Source organism: Anopheles stephensi, chromosome 3 (assembly GCF_013141755.1).
Source record: "Anopheles stephensi strain Indian chromosome 3, UCI_ANSTEP_V1.0, whole genome shotgun sequence".
Taxonomy (NCBI): domain Eukaryota; kingdom Metazoa; phylum Arthropoda; class Insecta; order Diptera; family Culicidae; genus Anopheles; species Anopheles stephensi.
This window is the reverse complement of record NC_050203.1, coordinates 15,981,182-16,003,286: the sequence shown is the minus strand read 5'-3', so window position 1 is coordinate 16,003,286 and position 22,105 is coordinate 15,981,182. Positions and strand designations below refer to the sequence as shown.

General features: G+C 51.8%; 2 protein-coding genes across 6 annotated transcripts; one reads left to right on the top strand and one right to left on the bottom strand.

The window, feature by feature from the left end:
- Positions 1–68: 68 nt before the first annotated feature.
- On the top strand, positions 69–4,896 carry LOC118509912 (trafficking protein particle complex subunit 2-like protein). Of its 4 annotated transcripts, none has more exons than XM_036051192.1 (3): positions 69–254; positions 3,593–4,419; positions 4,499–4,896. In XM_036051192.1, the coding sequence occupies exons 2-3, from the start codon at positions 3,628–3,630 to the stop codon at positions 4,667–4,669; spliced, it is 963 nt and encodes a 320-aa protein (XP_035907085.1). In that variant the 5' UTR covers positions 69–254; positions 3,593–3,627; the 3' UTR covers positions 4,670–4,896. The 4 variants fall into 4 exon arrangements, with proteins under 4 accessions (XP_035907085.1, XP_035907084.1, XP_035907086.1 ...); XM_036051191.1 differs by lacking the exons at positions 3,593–4,419; positions 4,499–4,896 and adding exons at positions 1,434–2,324; positions 2,405–3,422 and having other exon boundaries at positions 73–254; XM_036051193.1 differs by having other exon boundaries at positions 96–254; positions 2,886–4,419.
- A 1,410-nt stretch (positions 4,897–6,306) lies between these two features.
- LOC118511269 (protein disabled) lies at positions 6,307–21,986 on the bottom strand. 2 transcript variants are annotated; one of them, XM_036054155.1, is made up of 8 exons: positions 20,644–21,986; positions 19,073–19,188; positions 17,636–17,734; positions 16,944–17,564; positions 16,454–16,864; positions 13,211–16,349; positions 13,007–13,135; positions 6,307–12,775 (listed from the first exon to the last, which is right to left on the bottom strand). In XM_036054155.1, the coding sequence occupies exons 1-8, from the start codon at positions 20,678–20,680 to the stop codon at positions 9,939–9,941; spliced, it is 7,389 nt and encodes a 2,462-aa protein (XP_035910048.1). In that variant the 5' UTR covers positions 20,681–21,986; the 3' UTR covers positions 6,307–9,938. The 2 variants fall into 2 exon arrangements, with proteins under 2 accessions (XP_035910048.1, XP_035910047.1); XM_036054154.1 differs by lacking the exon at positions 20,644–21,986 and adding an exon at positions 19,323–20,181.
- Between the last annotated feature and the right edge of the window lie 119 nt (positions 21,987–22,105).

Genomic DNA, 22,105 nt, shown 5'->3' with positions numbered 1-22,105 from the left:
CCAATTCAAATGTAAACTTTCCGGGCATCGATATAGTTTTTTCACTGGGAAGATGATATTGCACTAGAAAGCCGAAGCCTGCTGTTGCTTCCCGAAGTTTGACAGTTCATCTGCGCCGTAAACAAAGGTGCGTGACTGAGGCACGGGTGCAAACAACAGCAACGAACACGAAAGCGACGGAATTACGGTGTATTTTTCACGAAAAAGTGTATTAATAGTCCCATTTTCCAACATTCCAAACATCGCTATTTGAGGTACGTATTGTTTGTAAAGGAATATATGTAGTTAGTTATTTTAAACTCGCTAATGATACAAACCTGTAACTGGGCGTCATCAATTCGAGGGTTGCTGACCTTGCCAGTTTTGAGAACAGCTCAACATGATACCTATCGAAAATTAGCATAACTCAAAGGAGTGAAATAGTCCAACAGATGCAGTCCAATGCCCCCAAATAGCCCTCACGCAACATCCCCCGACGGTAGGGTGTGTACGAACGAACACCACGTAGACAAACCCAACCATGCATGGAGACGTTGCAACCTCTTTCTCGGCAATTTGGGTTGAGAAATAGAGGCATCTCCTAATAAACCCATTGGCAGAGTTTTTTTTCCCCCCACAATGCTTTTCACATATACGCTTTGTGCCGTTTTATCACCAAAAAATGATGGAATTACGTTGTTGTTCTTTTTTTTTTTTTTGCTCTCTTTTGACCTGGAATCAACCTGCCCCATCTCTGCCACATTGATACACCAACCAAGATGTGTGCCTGTGTGGCGATCATCGGCAAGGACAATGCACCGTTGTACATCGCGACCGCGAACGTGGATAAGGAGATCGCCCTGCAGTACCAGGTCCACGCTTCGCTGGACGTAATCGATGAACGGTGCGCCACCAACCAGAAGGCTGCGGCCGACGGTCGGGAACTGTACCTCGGTTCGCTCATATCGACCGAACAGTACAAAATCTACGGCTACGTCACAAACACCAAGATCAAGTTTTTGATCGTGATCGACGCTAGCAGCACGTCGTCGTTCCGGGAGAACGAGGTGCGGGCAATGTTTCGCAACCTGCACAATCTCTACACGGACGCGGTTTGCAACCCGTTCTACACGCCGGGCGAACCGCTTACGTCGGCTAGCTTCGATCGGGCGGTGCGTGGGATTATAAGCGCAAATTAGTGAGGCTTTTGGTGGGGGGCAGGGGGCTGGGCTTTTCTCGGTATTGCAGCGAAAATGTATTAATTTGTCTGATGCAAGTTTTAATTTAACGTTAACGGTTACGAATAAATGCGCCTCTTTTAACAGTGGGCGGAATTGAAATTCGATAGATGCTTCCCCAAAAAATGATTCACTTTAATTGCTAACAAAAATTTGCTGGTTGGCGGAAAATCTTTCCATTGTCCACAAGATAGTGATTATACCTTTCCCCACTAGAACGGCGTCCAAGTAAGTGTGAATCGCGCACGTCCGTGATTCCACCACCACCACCCCCCCACATCCAACAGTATGCCATTCGTCCCGTCGGAAATCACCCTGCCGTTGGCGGGTGCCGGAGCCGCCACCGGACTGTGCGGTTCGATCGTACTGCTCCGGCTGTACAAGCTGCGCAAATGGGGCTGGGTAAAGTCAAACTTTTCGCTCCAGGGCAAAACGTTCGTCATAACCGGCGCGAACACCGGGCTCGGGTACGAAACGACGAAAGCACTCGTCCGCCGACAGGCAACGATCGTAATGGCGTGCCGCAATCTAACCAAAGCGAACGAAGCGATCGGAAAAATGCGCACCGAGCTAGGCGGAACCATCCCGGGCGCGTTAATACCGATGGAGCTGGATCTCGCATCGTTCCGTTCGATTCGAAGCTTTACCAGCGAGCTGAAGCGTACCGTCCCGCAACTGTACTGCCTGGTGAACAATGCCGGACTGGCCGTGCGGGAGCCCGAGTTTACGGCGGAAAAGTACGAGGTACACTTTGGAGTGAACCATCTCGGCCAGTTCTTGCTGGTGGATTTGCTGAAGCAGCAACTGCTCGAACAGAGGACGCGCGTCGTTGTGGTTTCCTCCCGGATGCACGAGATCGAGGCCGAGATCGATTTCACCAATCTGGGCCGGTGGGTTGAGTACCGGAGCCGCTTAAACCGGCTGTACAACAACTCGAAGCTGATGAACTTCTACTACGCCCGGGAGCTGTACAAGCGGGGCTTCAACGTGCACGTGCTGTGTCCGGGCCTGTGCCATACCGATTTCTTTCGCCACTACGAACCGAAGTGGTACCACTATCTGGTGTTCTCTCCCATCGTCTGGCTGATGCTACGTTCCGGCGAACAGGTACAGGCTCTGCCAGACCGCACGATCCGGACGATTGTTGTTGCTAATGCGAGTGCTTTGCTTCCTTCCATATCATGCAGGGCGCACAGAACATCATTTATGCCGCGACGGAAAGTGTCACCACACCGGAACGTAACCCCGTGACGGGCTACTTCATCTCGAACGTGAAGATGCGCCGCTCCAAGTTTCATTTCGACGAGGAAACGTCCGTCCGGCTGTGGGACGAGAGTGTCCGTGCGATTGCGCAAGCGGAGAAGAAGGAATAGGATTGTTTTTAAATAACACTCACCAACTGTACTTACCGGTTGCGGTGTCGAATTCGATGGTGACGGAATGGCATGCTATATGGAGAACGTGGTAAACGGGGGGGTTTCGGTTCGGTTCGGTGTTCGGTACACATCACATAGGTTACCATGGTTGCTGCTAGCCTGAAACACCTGTCCTTGCTTTGATTAATTTGTACCTATTGTTGAGACGATGAACGATTTCTGCTAACGTTAAGCTGCTCCGTAACTCCCTAACTCCCTTACTTACGCATGTGTGTAATATTGCATCTTCCAGTGTGGTGTAAATAGGCAACGCACATGTTGTGTGAGGTGCTATATGGTGTAGTTGATCGATTCTTACCCCCTTCACAAGCATGGATAACGACGACAGCGCACAGCAGGACCAGCACGAAGGGCCGGTAAACGAGCGCCAATCGTCGTCCGCGCTGGCGTGGCTGCTGCTGTACAGTACGGCCATGTTTACGCTTCCGTTTGCGGCGTTCTACAGCACACGGTACGCGCTGACGCACTATCTGCGTATCGACGGGTTTCCCAACACGTGCGGTTCGGTTGTGGCGGCCGTACTGGTCGTGAACCTGATCATCCTGCTGTACGCGTTGCGTGGCTACGAAGATGCAAAGGACGATGACAATCCTGACACACCACCACCGGAGGACGCAGAGCGCGATCGAAAGGAGGAATCTAAAAAGTTGAAGTAGAGCAAAACCGTGACCAACTCTCATCCACGACCGTTTTACCCCTGTACGGTACTAATTCGTTAACACTTGTCTTAAGTAGCTATAGAATGTAATAAACATGTTGAAAAAGCCTACTTTGCCTTGGTGTGTGTGTGTTTGCATCCGTTTCCTAGACAACAGTTGGTCACTGCAGCTTGCCTGGATTCTGCCGGAAACGGTTCAAAGTAGCTCTTGATCGATGGCTAATGGGAAATGTGATTTTTTTTGTTCTTTCCCTTTCTATCTCTCTCTCTCTCCCGAGCAGCAGTAATTCTCTGAAGCGGTCCAAATCCTCCCAGCATGTCTGCTTCACTACTCTACCTCCTGGTGCCCGTTGGTGTTGGTGCCAGCTTGTACGTCATTCGTAAGCTACGCGAATGGAAGTGGGGCTGGGTAAGAAACAATGCGCCGCTCCGTGGCAAAGTGTTTATCATAACCGGCGCCAACACAGGGCTCGGGTACGAGACGGCACTGGCGCTTGCCACCCGCCAGGCAACGGTCATTATGGCCTGCCGTAGTATGGACCGGGCCGGAGAAGCAATCCGTCGCATCCGGCAAAGCACACCGGACGGTGAACTGATCCCGATCGAGCTGGATCTGGCCTCGTTCGCATCGATCCGCGACTTTAGCGAGGCGATCAAGAGCCGCTACCCATCGTTCGACTGTCTGATCAACAATGCCGGACTGGCGGTGCAGGAACCGACCTTCACGAAGGAAAACTACGAGGTACACTTTGGCGTGAACCATCTCGGCCACGTTCTGCTGGTGGATTTGCTGAAGGACAATATCCGGGCCAACGCGGCCCGGATCGTGATCGTGTCGTCGAAGATGCACGAGCGGGCCAAGATCGACTTTGACAATCTCGGCCAATGGGTTGAGCGTGGCCGGGGCGATCGGTTTAACAATCTGTACAACAACTCGAAGCTGATGAACTTCTACTACGCCCGGGAGCTGTACAAGCAGGGCTACAACGTGCACGTGCTGTGTCCGGGCCTGTGCCACACGGACTTCTTCCGCAGCTACAATCCCAGGTGGTACCATTACGTGATGTTTGCCCCGGTTGTGCTGCTGTTTTTGCGTTCGGCGCGTCAGGTAAGGTGGCTTGCTGTTCAAATCCAATTGATCATTGCCTGATACCCCTGACCTTCTTGCTTCTTCCCACAAAAAAAAGGGTGCCCAAAACATCATCCACTGTGCTACGGACAACGTCAATACGGAGGAAAAGAATCCGGTCACCGGGTACTTTGTCACGAACGTCGAACAGACCAAGTCGAAGTTTAAGTTTGACGAGGAAACGTCCGAGCGGCTGTGGCGTGAAAGCTTCAAGGCACTGAATGTCTAAAATCGAGCGATTCGGAGGAGGGACGGACTCTCTTCGGGGTCTGGGCTTTTCCCTTTTTTTTTTTGCTGCAGGCTTCCTTCATTTTGGTGGTGGGATCCATCTGTCTGCGATCTGTTCTGTATCTCCACCCATTCACTAGAATACTCTTACGATCAGAATTTTAACGCATTTCGCTCAGCAGTTGGAAGGGCATCACAATAAAGTTTTAATATTTTGCGTACAATTAAGCCCTTCCTGGAATGTCATTTCCATCGCGTACGATCGTCTTCCTCTTCTTTCTTGCCCTGCTGCTATGGAGCATTGCTTAAAGACATGGGCTGATGTCCGATCCGCTTCCAGAAAACATGGTCCACGGCTGCACTTCTCCACCCCCGGCTGGAGATCTGATCTCCCTCAGGACTCCACTCTACGCCTCGTGCCGAACGGGTTGCTGGCGAGCATCCTCATTCTCCTTCTCCACACGCCCTGCTCACACACACGCTCGAAGATGGCTATTGATGTCCTCCGCCAGCATACTCCAGGACTCGTGCCCATGGAGGACTACCGGCCGAATCAGTGTGCGATATATGGCGCATTTCGTGCGTTGTAGGAGTGTTCTGGAGTTGTCTACTACTTCAAGACTTCGTGGCCGTCAACCAATGCTCTACTTCCGAGTTGAGCTCTATCGCGGTCAGAGCTTCCGGCAAGCAGGTGCTTTGTCTTCGTCGCATTGCGCCTCAATCCAATCCTATCCAAGGAATCCGGCCAAGGAATTGTACAGACCGCGAGAGAAAAGCGTACCCCTGAGATGTCGAAGTCCGTCCTTCGCATGACACCTTCCAGAGCAACACCCGTCCATAGTAGTCCGTCCTCAACAGCCGTACCGTACTTTGCAGGGAAACCATACACAACCGTATGATGTTCCAAAGCTCAGTCCGATTCGCCTTGAAGTCGATTCCGACGAATTCTGAAGCAAGGGGCGCGTGTCTGCAGAAGAGTGTGGGGGACAGGACTTGTCTGCCGATTTTCGAAACTTTGGATACTGTAGACGGACAATTGGGGTGGTCCGGTGGTCCGGGCCCGGTCTTCACACGGTAGGACCGTGGTTCAAATCCCATTCGGACCGAGCCTCCCCAGAAGCCAGGAATGGTAGGCTGAGACTTTTCGAGGTTGTAGTGCCACCGAAGAAGAAGACAAAAAAATACACCAACAGCAGAGAGGTTTGTTTTTAAAATGTTTAATGATATATTGTTACTTCTTAATAGTTGGTTGTTTTCGTGAGTGTGAGCTTCCCTTTGCTTCTTATCTTGTTAGCTTGTTCTCACAGTTGTTCGGTTGTTTTTGCATTCTATTTCCCACCACACTTGTCTTGTGTACTTGCTTACTTTCCTTTTAATCCCTTCAGGATACGTATTGTTACCTTTCTCTGTTTGCTCTTCTGTTTTACTTCAACATCGCCGGTAACACAGTTCGCCCTTTCATACTGCGACAAAGTTTTACAACACTTGCAACACTATTTAGTACAAGAAAAAGAGAAAACAGAATGTAGTTAGTTGTTAAAATCGCGATAAAAAAAACGTAAGGAAAACCCTTGGAAAACGCGAAGCAACAAAAAAAGGGACTGCCCCGGGGCCCCGGACAACTTCGGGATGAAACGGTTTGGTTTTTTGTTTGTTTGTTTATTATTTCCATTTTTCATTTTATAGTTTGACTTTTATTAGTTGCCTTACCTTGCGCTGCTACGTTCTCGAATTTCGGTTTCGGTTCGGCTGCTTGCCTTCGAGTGGAAGGTAGAAAGGGTGGGTTAATATCAACAAATTTTGCAAATATCATGCACACCTCTACTGGTTTCCTTTTTTTTTGTTGTTGTTGTGTTGGTATTCTTGTTTTGTAATTTTCATCCCACTGGGCATTTGAGTAATTTCACCGTTTTTTGTTCTTCCGTTAATATTAATGCTTAATGTTTACCATTTGTTCGTCGTCCTGTTGCTTTTGCTTTTTTGTTTTTTGAGTTGTTTTTATGTTTTTTCTCTCTTCTCTTCTCTGATTTTGTTACTAATCTTACCACACCCGCATTAAATAGCATTTAGTCACCCAACGTTTAATATCAGCCCACGTGGAAGTAAGTAGCGCGAACAAGTTTAATATCGAAAGAGAGATAGAGAGTGAACGAGTGAGTGAGAAAGAGAGGGTATGTTTTGCTTCGATTGCTTCGATTGCTGTGTGTGTTGTGCTGTAAAAAAAAGCATTTTTTTTACCGTATCTTACAAATTTCTAACACACATTTTCTTCAAGCGAAACACATTGCTTAAACACGTCCTTTTGAGACACAATTAAACGCTTAAAAAGCTCACTATCTTCAATCACTGCAACCGGATAAGGGGTTGGGGGGTGGGGGTGAGAGGGGATGGAGGTTGGCGCTACAACCTCGAAAGGTCTCTCTCGGCCAGCCAATACTGGCTTTCTGTGAGTTGATTTTACCCGTAGCAAGGTATAGCAGGGCTTCACACAGCAGGACCGGGGTTCAAATCCCACCTGGACCTGAACTTTACTCCGAGTAAAATTAAGTCACAGAAAGCCAGAAATGGCAGTCCGAGACCACTCGACGAGGTTGTAGTGCCACCATCAAGGAAGGAAGGAAGGTAGTCACAGTCCCGAGCACGGGGAGAGAGGCGGTCTGGATGGGATTTGAACCTCTGCCCTTGTGAAGACGGACACCGTTGTCACCTCGGTCACCGGACCGCTCCAACCCCCCCTTCTCTCCATCCGAATAATGATCGTTTAATAATATCTAAACACCCAGAGAGAGGGTGGTCTCCCTGTTCTCCTGTGTGCCAATCGGTTAATCGGCGACTCGGGCTGGATCGATTAGTATTATTCTAAAAAACAAAATATTTAATCAACTTACTATCGCGTTTTTCCAACTGAAGCTACGAAATGTGTGCCATAATTATTATTGCTAACCTAACTGACCGCAATCACCGCACTTAGCCACCTTCCTGCTGGTTTTCCGGTTTAACCCCCCGTAACACAATACTTGACGGTGAAAAAGATTGGGGGCCTGCCCACTTCACCAACGAAAAAACAAAAACCGAGACACCAACAGAATTTGAACAACCAAACGCGCTCGCCCTGTGCTAACTGACCTGCGCTGCCTTGCAGAAATTCTGATATATAGCTTTAGCTGCCTTAAGTTTGAAAGTACGTGTACGGTACGCCATCATCCCATCGCGAATCAGTGAGTATGTATGTCTAATATTGCGTCCACTCAGGTTCTCTTCGGCAATTGCAATTGGGGGGCGGGGGGTGTTCCTTTTTCTTTCTTTGTCGATTTACTACGATTTTAAATGCGAAAAATGCGGGGGAGAATTTTTAAAAGTTGGCAAAATCTACTCTTCCCTCCCCGTCTCCCTCCTTAGCCTTCCTTGGGGGGAGGTCCTTTCCCGGTTACCCCGGTTCGAATTCGAACGACCATTTTGCACACTGGCGGCACATCAATCAACAAGCATGCAGCAGACAGCAGCAAACAGCAGCAAACCCTCTGATCCATTCGTTCACAAATTTCCTAGAAACAAAAAAACAACTAGCCTTAACTATATTCCTGCTGAAATCGCTAACCGTTCGACAAGCTTCCACTCGTTCGTCGATAAGCTACTTGAAGCAATAAAACACACTAAGGTATGCGAAGGAAGGTAGGGTTGATATGGCTAAACTGCTGATTGTGCACACGGCCAACGACACGCAACACGATTATTCGGTCGAATCGCCACAGTAAACTGTATGATTAAAGCTGAACTAACGAGGTGTGGTGTGAGAGGGACGGGAAGCTTTGAATTTCGAAGGGGTACAGCGAGTTCGGGAGATCGACCTGAACTCGAACTTCCTACAAGAACGAACTCGATCCGTGAAAAGAGACGTATAAACCATCACTAATAGAGATGTACGCTCCTGATGTAGGATGCAAATATGAGCTGGCGGCGATTTTAATTTGGCCCATACAAGTAGACCAAACTACGAGGAGTTTTAGGAACTCTCTATATAGAAGAGAAGATTTTACGAACAGAAGGAGTCTATTGAAGATGCTAATACCTTTCAGCATAATGTGAGGTAAATAGTCCGGGGAATGATCGCGCGCCAGTAAAATGTGTTCTCAAAATTCTAGAACTCGGAGCACTCACAACCCCGAACGGATGTTGCTCAGAAGCTGCTAAATACCCAACTGCACAACACTGTCAGGAATATATCAGGACCCCGTACAAGATAAAACTTTTCAAAGTCTTCTTCATCATCATGTTGGTCTACTCTTTTAAAGAGCACGTCGTCGTGACATGGCCCGGTCAACAGTAGATCTCCAGGAAACTCGATCCCTGGCTGCAGCTTCCCATCCGTGTGTAGGCACCCGATCTCCGACAGGTCACTACCCTTCACCTGATCCAGCCAACGAACTCGCTGTGCTCCCCGACGCCTCGTGCCGAACTGAGGAATACCTTCTTGGCGGGGCATGAGTCCGGCATCCTCATAACTCATTCTCATCCACACTCCATGCTCGACCACACCGCCAAAGATGGTCCGGAGGATGTGTCGCTCGAACACGTCCAGAGTCCAAGACCAAGTCTTCTTAAATTCTTAAATTCCCGTCCTCTTTTTAAAACCACACCTCGTTCAAAAAGAACCACAATACGATTCTTCCAACATCTGATACTTCACTGCAGCGGCCCCTACAATATCCCCGATCCCTTCCGGGGATCGTCCCACCATACGCAGGACGACTAACTGTCCAGCTGTGAAAAGTCAAGAAGTACTGAAATGCTAGAATAACATCTACAAATCTCCAAATCTAAAAAAAGACTTTACCGGAGAGAATTTCAAAGGAAGTTCCGTCAGCAATGGACACGATAATCCATTTCGGGGAGGTTTGCAACGATTATCTTAGCTCGTTACAGTTCAGGCTTCCTTCCTTCCTTTCCCTTTCTGGTGAGCTTCAACCTCACAAAGAATTAAAGCTTAAAATGATGGCCACAATTTCTTGCTACAGAAGAGCACAAAGAAACACACTCACACACGCGCGCGCGGACACTGCCGTGACCGTGGTTTGATGCCAGCTTTAAACAAACACCTGATACCGGTTGCAGTGCTTGATGCGCATGTAAAGCTTCCGAATGTCCTTGGCCAGTGAGTAGCGCTGATGTTCGTCCTGTTGGCAGCAGTACTGGTACTGCTGCCGGGCACTCAAACTTCGGCTCAGCTGGCGACTGAGGAAGTTGCTCTCGATCATCAGGCTACCGAGTAATCAGATGTTGTCGTCAAAGTTTGCAAAGTTTTTGTCCCACCCGGTCGAACCGGTGCTGGTGGGGTGGGTGGTGCCGGCAGTACCCGGTGCACCATCGGCACCACCACTACCACCGAATGGGTCACCGCCCCCCCGACCACCGCCGGACGATGAGGAGAAGAAATCATCGTCCTCGAACGGATCGTCAACTTTTTTGGCAAAAATGTTAATACTGTCCGATTTGCGAATATTATCCGGATTAAACAGCTGCTGCTGCTGGTGCTGCTGGTGCTGCTGCTGTTGATGGTGCCCTGCTTGACTAGAGGTTTTTAATATCTTTTTGCTACTACCATTATTGCTTGTGGCTGCTACTGCTGCCGGCGCGGGACTGGTGGCGATGCTTGCCGAGGACCAACCCTGCGGCTGCTGCCCATCGTCCGGATCCTGTTCCGCATCGGAGCGACCGGCAAAGTCGTCCTCAAACATGGTCGTCGCTTCAGCATCAAACTTCGACACAGTTACATTTTCGTTGAAGCGCAGCTTCGAACCACTACTGCTGCTGTTGGACTGTTCCCGAGCCGGATGCTGATGATGGCCGGCGGAAGATACCGGCGGGGGTGTCGTGGATGGCGGTGGTGGTGCCTGCTGAGGATAATCACCCGCATCCGCGTAACTACCTCCGGAACTGGGATGGTTCTTGTAGTGCTGCTGCTGCCGATGGTATCCACCCGGAGGATCGTGTGCGTAATGGCCGCGTTCCTTATCGTTTGAGAAATCGCTCGAGAACCGGTACGACTTGTGCGTTGCTTCACCTCGCCCGCTAGAAATAGGACCGCCGCCAGTCGTTCCACCAGCACCACCGATAGGGGGAGAGTTAAAATCACTCTCGAACCCATCTCCACCCGAAGCTGGCGGTCCGGCCGGCTCTGCGAACTCTTCAAACTCAAAGTCTAGCGGCCGTCCGGCGGAACCTTGTGGTGCGTGCGAATGTGGCTTTTGAGCGTTACCCACCTTCGGTGGAGTCACACTCCCATACCCGGCTCCACCACCCCCACCACCTTCAAAGTACAGATCTCGGCTATTGCTTTTCTTCATGCGCCGGAGCGCTTCTTCCTCGTACTCGTACCGGGCCATCTTCTTCGCTTCCTGGGCGATGAGGGAATCGTTCATGCTGCGCCCTTCCTGCCGCGGTGTGGACGATTTACCATAGTATCCAGCCATTCCGGGCAGCGGTCCACCCGGAGGTTGTCTTCGGCCACCGTAGTACGCCGGACTGTGGTCGTCCAGTGGTTCGTCCAGTATCATCTTACCACCACCCGGCACATCGTCTTCGTCGTCCTCATCGTCGTCATCGTCGACGCCGGCGCCTCCCACCCGACCGCCTTCCGGTGCGTCGAAGTCGAAGTAATCCTCCTTGGTGCGCGGCGGATATCGCATCGTCGCGTAGTTGGACGCCCTCATCTCCACCTCCTTCCGTTCGGCACGCGTTCGACTTTTCTTGCGAAACCGTCGATCCTTCTCGCCGTCCGATCCGACCAGAGTTGTGCCACCGGCCGGCATCATTCCTCCACCTCTTCCACTACGTCCACCGCCTTCGTTGTACCGTCGCTGTTCCTGTTGCTCCGTTGCGCTCGAGGGTCGCTTCCACGGCATAGTGCCCGCACCCGAACCGCCACCCTTCGCCGCACCCCACACGTCATCGTCCAGCATCATCATCATCTGTTGCTGCTGCTGCTGCTGCTGCTGCTGTTTGCTGGCACGGCCTATGTTTTGACTAGAGCGGTGCAAACTGTTACCCCCACCCATGGACCGCCCACCGCCACCCATCATACCACCGCCCATCAGATCCCCCTCGGAATCCTGGTCCAGCTCCTGGTCCAGCCGCGCACTGCCAGCATTTCGTAGGCCACGTCGCAGCGAGCGGCTTTTGTCCAGCGACAGATACCGGTCCCGCTCCCGATACTCCGTTCTGCTGTCCAGGCTGCCGTAGATATCGCCACTGCCGAAGCTGCGCTGCTGCCGCTCCCGACTGTCGTACGATTCGTTGCTTTCGCGGTCGAAGCTTTTCCGCTCGCGCTCGTAAAAGTATTCGCGCGCTGCTCGCGCATCCCGGCCCGGTCTCGGTTCGTACATCCCATCGTCGTAGTCTGCGCGTCGGCCACCATAACCCGCTTCCCCTCCGTACGGCTCGTAATCGTACCGGCCCCCGCTACCGCCCCGCGAAGGTTCCCTTTCCCGATAGTACTTCCGCTTGTCGTAGCCCTTGTAGTCGCGCCGATCGTACGCTGGCGGCAAGCTTTTCGGCTCACGCTTCTCGTACGGCGGCCCGTACGTACTGCGCTCGTAAGCGTTCCGGTCGAACGAACGCGAACCACGCTCACCACCCGGTGGCCCACGCGTATCTTCGTCCTCCGTCGGTGAGGACCAGGTCGGGCCGACGTGATGGTCCCCGTACCAGTGTTCATCCTCGAAGTTATCTCGGCTGCGCGAACCAACACCACTCTTCATACGACGCCGCTGACCCCGTTGATCCTTTACCACCACCACCATCTCGTCGTCGTAGTCCTCATCGTTGGAATTGATACGGCGCGGTGGCATGCGCGGATGGTGATACCGTTCGCCGGTGGTAGGATGGTGATGGCGCATGGATGGATCGCCTCCGGCCGGTGGATGCATCGAGGATGCACGTTTGCGATAGTCCGGACCCTCCTCGTCCCACGGGCTAACGTCGCGGGACGATGAGGAGGTGTGTCCTTTCGAGGGCCACCGCCGTCCATACTCGCGCAGGTCAGCCTTTGTCCATTCGTCCTTGGGATCGGAGGAGCAAGGTGAGTCGGGGCCATTTTTATCGCCACTTCCTGAAAATGGAAAAAAGGGAAAACAGTGGCAAACATGAATGAAAGCAGGTTAAAAACAGGGAGCTTTCATAAGCTACTCTGTCTAACTTTGTAAAACAAATCTAGCAGTTTTGATTGAGCAAACTGATTTGTCAGTTTCAAAGTTGCCATGCCAACCATGCCATGCCAGACGCTCGTTTTTAGCAATTAAAATCCTCTGTAAAGAGCAACAGGGAGCAACTTTCAACCTACTTCTTCCAGCATCGTGGCGCAAATCTTGTCGCTTGGAAGGAGGATGGTGCGATGCTGGTGGTTCCGGTTGATCGAAAATGGCCCACGATTCGTTCGCATTGGTAGGCGTCATCCGCGACAATTTGCCCTCTGCAATAACAAAAAAAAAACCCTTGTGAGTGATGATACCGTTAACCTTTCGCATTTTCGTTTTTCAATGCAAACCTTCGTTGTTATCTCCTTCCGGTGACGATTCACCATCGCCATCGCTCATCGACCCGGAAGAACGCTTATCACTGGTTGACGATGGTTGACCACGGGGAGCCGGTGTCGGTTTACCACCCCTACCTTCCTCGCCCCTTCGCGACATTGGAGCCGGTTTCAGGATCGGGCTCTTGGCCATACCGACGGACGCTTTGGAACCGTGCGGTGGAATCGGCGACGTGCTCATATCACTCAACCCACCAACACCGCCGCGCCCCGGCTGTGCGCTATGCCCCACGGACAGGGTTTCGTACTGTACCATGGTGGTGCCGGTTGGCGATTTACCTTTCGGCCCAATCATATCGTTCAGCAAAGTCGTCGAGGTGGACATGCTTGTCGGTCGGTACGGTGAAGTGGAAGTGTTCTGAAGCAGCGGACTGCCTTTAACAGCCAATCCCGACTGCAGGCTCGAGCCCGCTCGTGGAGCTGGCGATAGTTGATCGTTGCTGTGCAACGATAGATTAGAAACCGCTTGCTGCATCAGCTCGTCTATTTCGAGATCTTCCCGTGGTGTTGCTGCATTGCGGAACTGTGAACCTTGCCCCTGCAGTTCATCCTCATTCATATCGGCATCGGAAATGTTGATGCCGGGGGAGGTTGTTTCCTGCTGTACGGACGCCCCCGGGCCTTCCATATCGTCAAAGTTGGCCTCAAATTTGGCATCGTCTTCTAGCTCGCGCTCTTCGAACGAGGACGATTCCATGCGGGCCATCGGTGCCTGGGCCGGTTTGTCGAACAGATCCTCCACCAGGATAATGTCCCGCAGGGCTGCGTAGCGATCTTTCGCTTGGGAAATTACTTGCGTAATTTTGGTGTCGATCTTCGTTAACGGTGGTCCGGTGTGAGCGAGTGGACTAACGGACGATCCTCCGAACGAACCGAGGGTAGGCTGGGGCGAGGAAGAGGAACCGGCCTCACCACCGATAAAAGCCGGCGATAGGCGACTCATCTCCGAGGCAACTTCTCTCTGCAGATCGAGCGAATCCGCTCGATCGTTCTGGCTCGCAGATCGTTGCTGTTCGACCTGCTCGTGCTCGCTCGACGTTCCGTCTGGACCGATTTCTTGCTCAATAATCTCCCGGAACACTGCGTACTTGTCAACGACCGGTTGGCTGGAGTGGGGCGCATCCATCCCGGTGGATCCCGTTGGCGGTAGGTTCATGTTATCGAAGTTGGCTACAAACGTTCCGGAGGAACCACCCGCCCTAGAGCCACTCCGGGCGGGTCGTTCGTCTTCGCCAAAGTTATCGTCAAACTTGGCCACAAACATGGCCTCGTTCGCATCGTCAAAGTTCACCTTAAAGACGGGCGATTCGCTCACACTACCCTCCAACCCGGCCGTATTGTCCTGGCTGATGCTACTGCTCGTAGCCCACGATGGTGCGGCCGACGGCGGTGGCTGCGAGGCAGCGTATTTGCTGTTCTCGATAAACTCCGACAGGTACGTGGTCAGCTCGACGAGCGTCATCGTGCTTAGCTTGGACACGGGCACGCTCAGCTTGGTTGCCAGCTCGTCGATACCGAGCGTTAGTAATTGACTGAGCGTAATGTCGGGCAGGAACGAGGCGGACGCGGGCGCCGGATGGTGCTGATGGTGGTCCAGCTCCTTCCCGAAGTGGCCGGAAGGTGATTTCGACGTTGGCGGTGGCGTTGGTTCGTCCAGATTGCGCGGATCCGTCTCCGACTGCTTGCGGGTGATGGTGCTGCGCGTCGTTTTCGATGCGTCCTTGCGCTGTGGCGGTGGCAGAAGCGTCGGTATGTCCAGCGCTTTCCCGATCGGTGCCAGATAGTCATCGTCATCGGTACGAGCTTTGTGCGGCCGGCCGGGACCGACCGTCTCACCGGCCGATCGGCCAACCTTCCGCGAAGGAAGCGGTAACGGTGGTGCATCGGAACCGGCCGACGGTGATCGGTTACTTTCGTACTTCGAACCAACGTAATCGTAACGCTCTCTCGGACCACCGTGGCTTGATACTTGAGTGGTGGTGGTGGTGTTGGTGTTGGTGGAACCGGAATTGCTTGCTCCACCCGCGTGGGAAGTTCTCGGCGAAGGTCGTATAACGATGTCCGCAAACTGTTTCTTGGGCGGCAGCGGTGGCGGTTCAATGTGCGAGCCGGAATCGGGCCGCGGTGGCGGTTCCGGTGCCATTTCCGTTTCGCTCAGCGAATCACTTTCCTGCAGCCGGCGCATATTTATGCTGTTCGAGTCGCGCTTGGAGAACTTTTGCCCGAACAGGTTCGGTTTCATCTTTTTCGAGCTGGAGCTAAGACTAGAGATCACGTCGACGGTGTTCTGCTTGAACACGCTGCTCGCTGCCGGCCGGTTACGGTGCGCGTTCGGGCCACCCGTTTGCGATTGGCTCGAGGATGCGGCGGCGGCGTTTGCTTCGGAAGTTTGGCGTTCGAGGCGCTTCTGGCTGATGTAGCTAGCCCACGATTCGGGCGGAAGATTCACCTGCAGCGGACCATTGTACACGGAGCCATCCTTCTCTTCCGTGGCGGATTTTGGTTCTTCCGTCGCATGGTCCGACGGTCTCACGCCTTCGTTGCCACCGGCATTGCGTGGCGATGCGTTGCGGGAAAAGTGTACCTCGAACGGATCGAGCTGAAGCTTCGAAAAATCGTCATCCTCCATGAACGGATCGACCGACGCCGGCTTCGATCCGCTGCTTCCGACGAGTGAATCGATGAGAGGCATATTGCTGCCACCAGCAACGCCGGACGCTCCTCCATCGCCCAGTGCACCGGTTGCCGTCGGATCGGCACCGCTGCCGCTCTGCGCTGCTTGTGCTTCGTCAAAGCTGGCCTTAAACAAGTCACCACTACCGCTGGCCAGGGTGGAGATGTTGCTTGCGTTTAGCGTTCCCGTGCCGGTTAGATTTGCGAGCGCCGCGGCATGATCTTCCGGCGCAAAGTTTGCGTTGAATGTGCTTTCCTTTCCGGACAAATCTTTCAGCACCTTCTTGGGGGGATTCTTAAGCTCCTGGAAGAAGTACTTCTTGTCGATGTACGGCTTGATTTTTCCCGTTCCCAGCGGGTCCAGATCGGTAAACACGTCCGTGTAGGAGGAAGGTTGTGCTGCACCGCCCGATTGAGGAGGCTAAAACCAATGAGAAGAGATGGCGGAGAAATCATTTAAAGACCTCTTCTCCAAGAGACTTCAATGATGAAGACATCAGCTCTTTATTGCAGCACGTTACATACCTTGCCTGATTCGTCCGAGTTCTTCGGTTCATCTGAGTATCGTGCAGGTTCCGGATCGAAGCGCGACGTGTTTGGTGGGGAATTAAGCCAATCATCGTTCTGCACCGAGTTGCTGCTGGTCAGTGTGCTGCCTCCTCCCGCCGCTCCAGCGCCCTGTTGTGCCGACGGTGGATTGCTGTTGCTACCAGCGGCAGCAGAAGCCGAGTGTGAAGCTGCAGACGTCGCTGAACCACCACCACCACCACTAGTAGAAGCGCTCGGTTGTGTTGGAATGGGTGGTGCCGGCATTGGGGGTGGCGTTGAGGAAACGGCCGGACTCGACTCCATCGTTGGCAGGTTTTCGTTCGAGCGGTGTGTCTGCTGCTTCTGGTGCCTTTTGCTTGACTCGGGCGGTGGCAGCAGATTGTAGGACTGGAAGAGGAAAAAGGCAACCAAACATGGTTAAGCACAGGCAACCAGGACCGATTTCTTTGCGTCTTGCTGATCTTACCGGCGGAATGTTTGCAAACGAATCCCCAAACGGATCATCGTCCAGCACACTCTTCCCTGGCCCTTCGCTTGGCGTGATGCGTTCCATCTGCGTTATGCCACGCTGAATGCAGCTCAGCTCCTGCTCGAGATCTACCAGGTCCGCCACCGATTCCGGCGACTTTTCGCTCTTCCCCGCGGTCATACTTTTCATGCTACTGGCCGGGCCCCCGATCGACGTGCCACCGAGCGCGCCCAGTGCACTCGCCTCACTCGAATGATTCTTTCCGTAGCTCGAACCGCCGCTACTGTCCAGTGTGGACGCGTTGTTGTTGCCGCCGCCGCCGCCGCTACTGCCACCCTTTGCGGCCAGCGATGCCGTCACGGCCTGATGTTCGTGGGCCGTTATCTTGCTCTGAATGTGCTGCCGGGCCAGCTCAATCTCTTTCTTTTTCAGCTCGAACACGACCTGAAACAGGTCGCGCATCGCCAGCACTACCTGGCTGGCCGCCTTGTCGGTTTTGATGCCGAAAAAGCGATGCCCACTGTCGGGGGAACCAAAAATATAGCCAAATGCACGCGAATCCGTCATGTCCTGGGCGATGAACGATATTTTGTGCACGGGATGGTGGTAGAGAGAGTCCTGGAACGAGGGGGGAACGGGTTGCCAATTTCAAATGAGCTTTAAACGGTGCAGCCGAGCGTGAGACTTACGCCAGTTTTTTCATCTCTCAACCGTAGGCCATCGATCGTGACGTGTATCGTGATGCGTTGCTTGTGTTCGCCCGCGGCCCGTATCGCCATTTTGAGGTCCTGCAAATGTACAAGCGCAGCAAAAGGGAACGTTAAATGCCATCCCCATTTTTCGTATACACGGCGCGACCTTCAGAAGAGTCAAAAATAGTCGTCAGTTCTTTGGTGTTGCGATGGGGAAGTTAAACTGTGATTGTCCCTAAGCGCGATTTAATTCTATTGACCGTGCGGTTCCGGTACGCATCGAGCGAATAAAAAATAAACCTAAACCAATACATTACATGCAACCCGGCAGTTCCGCATGATTGGATACAGCACCGCCCGCCTAATCCGACCCCGGAGAGCGGTTTCCGTGGCGAAACGTGCAAAGCTGTATCGTATCGTTAGCGACTCAACTACAATCGATCGGCCGACCGCAACTATGGGGACAAATTAAGCCCCGCGGTGGTGGATCGCAACATTCGATAGGCCGTGTGGCAAAAATGACCTCAGACCGCCGCTACTCCATTGCGCGCACTTGTGTCACAATGCCCAACGTAAGCGGGTGAAGCGGGCCAGGCCCAATCAAGCGTCTCCGCAGTTCTCCAAGGTGCCAAGCTAACCGCATCGGTTGGTGTTTGGTGTGTCGTGTGTCTGTTTTTGTCTGGATAACAAACACAAACACACACACACACACACGCTCCGCATAACAGCTGGCTATTCAATAAAACGCAACTCCAGATTACGGTAACAATTCCGCAACGGAACGGCCTACCCAGTGCTCATCGGTTCGGTGTGTACGCGCTTTTATGATTTATATGTTTTACCATCGTAAATTTGCCAATAAAAACCCCGGCGCACACAGACACACACACACACACACCGATCCACGCGCTTTTGGTAAAGGGTTCCAGGCGCTGCCTTCTGCGGTGGCGCCGGTTGCCGGTCCGGGTGAGCCGGGGATAAAAAAGATAATGCGCGTCCGGCAAGTTTGAATTGAAGCCAATTCAGCTGTGTGTGAGTGTGTGCTGTCTGTCTGTCGGGTTGCTACATTCGGCACCGGATTTTATCTCCCCGTCCGCGAGCCGCTTGACAAGAGAGCTCGCGCGGATCCATTTAAAACCGTCCTCTCTCCCCCCGACCCAGAAGATAATGCAGCGTGGTTTGTTGAGAATGATGCGCTTGGGAAGCTTAGGGGTTTCGAAGGAGGGAAGGCGCTAGATGCTGTTGTGCTAAAAATAGCACACCGGACCGATGATGATGAGGGAATGGCCCTTTATTCTTTCGCGCTCTGCTTTTCAAAACCGATTTGTTTCGATTTTTCTGCTTTCTGGTTTGTTGCTGCATGCCCCCCAAACCCCTCCCCCCCCCCTCAACTGTGTTCTCCTCCCTTATCCCAGCCAATGGTCAGTGTCATACCTGCAGTGCCTCCTGGCACATCCGGTCTCCTCGGGCCTCACCGACCTCTAGGATGCCGATGAGTTTGGCCTTGAAGCTTACACCATCGCCGAAGAACCGCCCGGGTTCATTTCGATCTGGAAGAGAACAGGAAACAGGCCACATACGTGGGGGGAACGGTTAGGAAATCGATACAAAGTGCGTTTACTCTGTTTTTTTTCTTCTTCGTTTTCTATCGAGCAAAATAAGGCACTAGGAAAAAAGTTCTTACGTCGCAGAAGGCCACGATCCGATGAGCGCGTCGCGTTTCTCATCTTTCTGTCTGTTTCGAATGTTTTACGTTACCGAGGTAACCGATAGGTCGTCGTCGTCGTCGCGGTCGGCTATCGTTGATTTACATCCGCAGGAGAGTATGTAGGTGGCGTTTAAAAAGGGTTTTTAAAAAACCGGACCGATGGGAATGACCATCTTCAGGGGCATTGGCACGCACACGTACACACACACAGCCACTCTCACACACTTTCTACGGGACGTAGAACCTTCTTGCAAACCAATTACAAACAACAAATTGCGCACGCTGGTAGACGGAAGGCGGTTGCTCACACAGCAGCAGCAGCAAAAAAGGTGTGCATGAACAAACAAACACGACCACCGCAGTCTGAAAACGATGCGGATTCACACCGACGACAAAGGTGGGCGACCGACAATTATCACGTTACACGACGGAAAGCTGGATGCAGCTATGGAAGATAAACTGGAGTGATCTATCTGTGCAGCTATCTCGGCCGCTATCTCGGTAGGGTCTCGTGATGGATAAAATAAATCCTATCAGTTGCTGTGGCTGGCTCGGCGATACGAACGGCAGCGCGCACTGCCGACAGACGGAGGCTTCTTCACGGGTGGTATACCGTTCGGCAGCACATAGCTCATCGAAGTTTGGTGATTACTCATCGATGATCGCATCATGATTTCATGATGATATACTATCAGCGTGTGTGACGAACACAAATTAACTTGCAATTACACATAGTTGAGGAGGGATGCACGGGACACTCGCGGGTATTAAAATGATTCGCGGGCGATGGTCGGTGAAGATGATTTTGGTTTGTTCTGTTTGTTTACAAACGACAACGACTGACAGTACTTCGAAAACGGGGGCTTTCGAACAGGAGGTGTAGATCGATTTTCGGTGCAGAATTGTAATATCAAGCAAGTAGGACAGTGCGTTATATTTGCAAGCAAATTTGAATTTTTAACAGCGTAAGCTAGAATATCATCTTTTGTATTGCCTTTCGTTCAATATTTGCTCGTTTTGTGTGTAGCATTTATAAAATTCACAGAAGGATTATCTTTCAAATATGTCTGACTCAGCTGGTAGTGACTATTAATATCGTCGAAACTGCATTTTGTGCACCATCCGTTTTTGAATGCGTACGCCGTAAAGTATGCAATTCAGTGTTTCTCGACGAACATCTCCGTTATGCGTTGAATGTCTTTTTTTTTAAATGGCCACAAAACCACAACTTGAAAACCTTGTTTGTTTAACAATAAATTCAAAAACATCTAAATACACCTTGTTAATGAGTACTTACATTTTAAAGGACTGGTCTTCTTACGAATCGTCTGCATTTTCCTATATTTTTGATAGACTAAGTTGTTGGGATCAATTCTGAATGATTTCTATTGGGCCATGGTTGCGATGAATAATGGGTACTGCTGTCTCACTAGTAATTCGTCACACGGTTACGCTGCTACGCACCATCTTCACTGCAACCGGAAAACGAAGCACTCGCGTACGGATATGGCACATGGCAGCTTGCACGTAAAGAAGCAGCACGGTGACTCAATCTGCTGATGCTGCTGCCGATGCCACCTTGCCAGGATGTTACCACTTCAGAAATTAACTGGGGATGGAGGCGCCACGATAAGAAAATACTGCCCTACTAGCTACGGCAGCAAACTCAGGCACGAACGGTGAGGTCACATGTGATCTGTCTGACGGGTAGGAGTATCGATTTGATAGAGCACACGAACGAATGAACGCAAAAAAAACGGCCACCAAAATAGTGCACACAATCACTCAGCCAACACGCTAGGGTATATCACCAATTTAGCAAGCCATTAGGGTATATTATCTCATCCATGCCTTGCAATCGATTATGCAAAATGGCACATGGTACGCTTTACACACAACGAAATGCGACTTCACTAAGAAATGCACTAAGAATTTTCTCAAGACGAAACAGGACCGCTTCTTCTCGTTGTACACTTTTTGGGCAAAAAAAAAATTGGACAAGACGATAGCCGTCGACGGTTGATGACGGCAGACACACGAAAAGATGGTGTAACGTTAAACGATACTTGGGGTTGCCGGTTCCGTGGTCGGTGTATCGATTTTTCCAACCCCTCGGGCAAACTCGGGGACTGGAAAGCACACCCCTGCGTGTGCGCGCGTGTGTGCGTGTGTATGTACGCGTATGTCCCTTCTGAGGGAAGGAAAAGTAGTTTAGCAGACTACGGGAGGACGATTAGCTGAACGCGTTGAAATGGTGTGCTTTAAATTAATCAAGTACACTTTGGGGTTTCCGTGGGTTACTTCAGCATCTTCACCATCCGGATTATGTGAGCACACACACACTTTTCTTCCAAGAAGCTACACATTTGCCTTCACCTTCTCCAAGGAGGATGGGACGGGTTGCCACTTTCTGGCGAGCAGGTTGCCTACTCTTGGGCGATTTTGTAGGTCACAATTTTCCACCTATTCCGTTGCAATCCACTCGACACTTTATCAGATCTGCATCGTACGCGGCTCGGGTGACCGTTTGCGAGCGGTTACTGACCGAATACAAGCTATATGGTGGCCAATTTTCCCCGTCTAAACACACCCGACACGAGACGGCACTGTCCGGTTTGCTGCCATTTTTCGTTGAAAATTTTCCCACAAGAAAATTGGTCGGGTCTGTTTGTGTGTGATGCGCGTAGGATTCGCCGTACGTACGATACAGACCGACCGACAGCTTATACTGACGGTTTTATGGGTGTATTCGTGTACGT

Coding starts and splice junctions, on each gene's coding strand:
- LOC118509912 (XM_036051191.1), top strand. CDS start 1,506: ATGCCATTCGTCCCGTCGGAAATCACCCTGCCGTTGGCGGGTGCCGGA. Junction 2,325..2,404: donor TGCTACGTTCCGGCGAACAG/GTACAGGCTCTG, acceptor CATATCATGCAG/GGCGCACAGAACATCATTTA.
- LOC118511269 (XM_036054154.1), bottom strand. CDS start 19,365: ATGAGAAACGCGACGCGCTCATCGGATCGTGGCCTTCTGCGAC. Junction 17,565..17,635: donor TGAGAGATGAAAAAACTGGC/GTAAGTCTCACG, acceptor CCCTCGTTCCAG/GACTCTCTCTACCACCATCC. Junction 13,136..13,210: donor GGAAGGAGATAACAACGAAG/GTTTGCATTGAA, acceptor TTGTTATTGCAG/AGGGCAAATTGTCGCGGATG.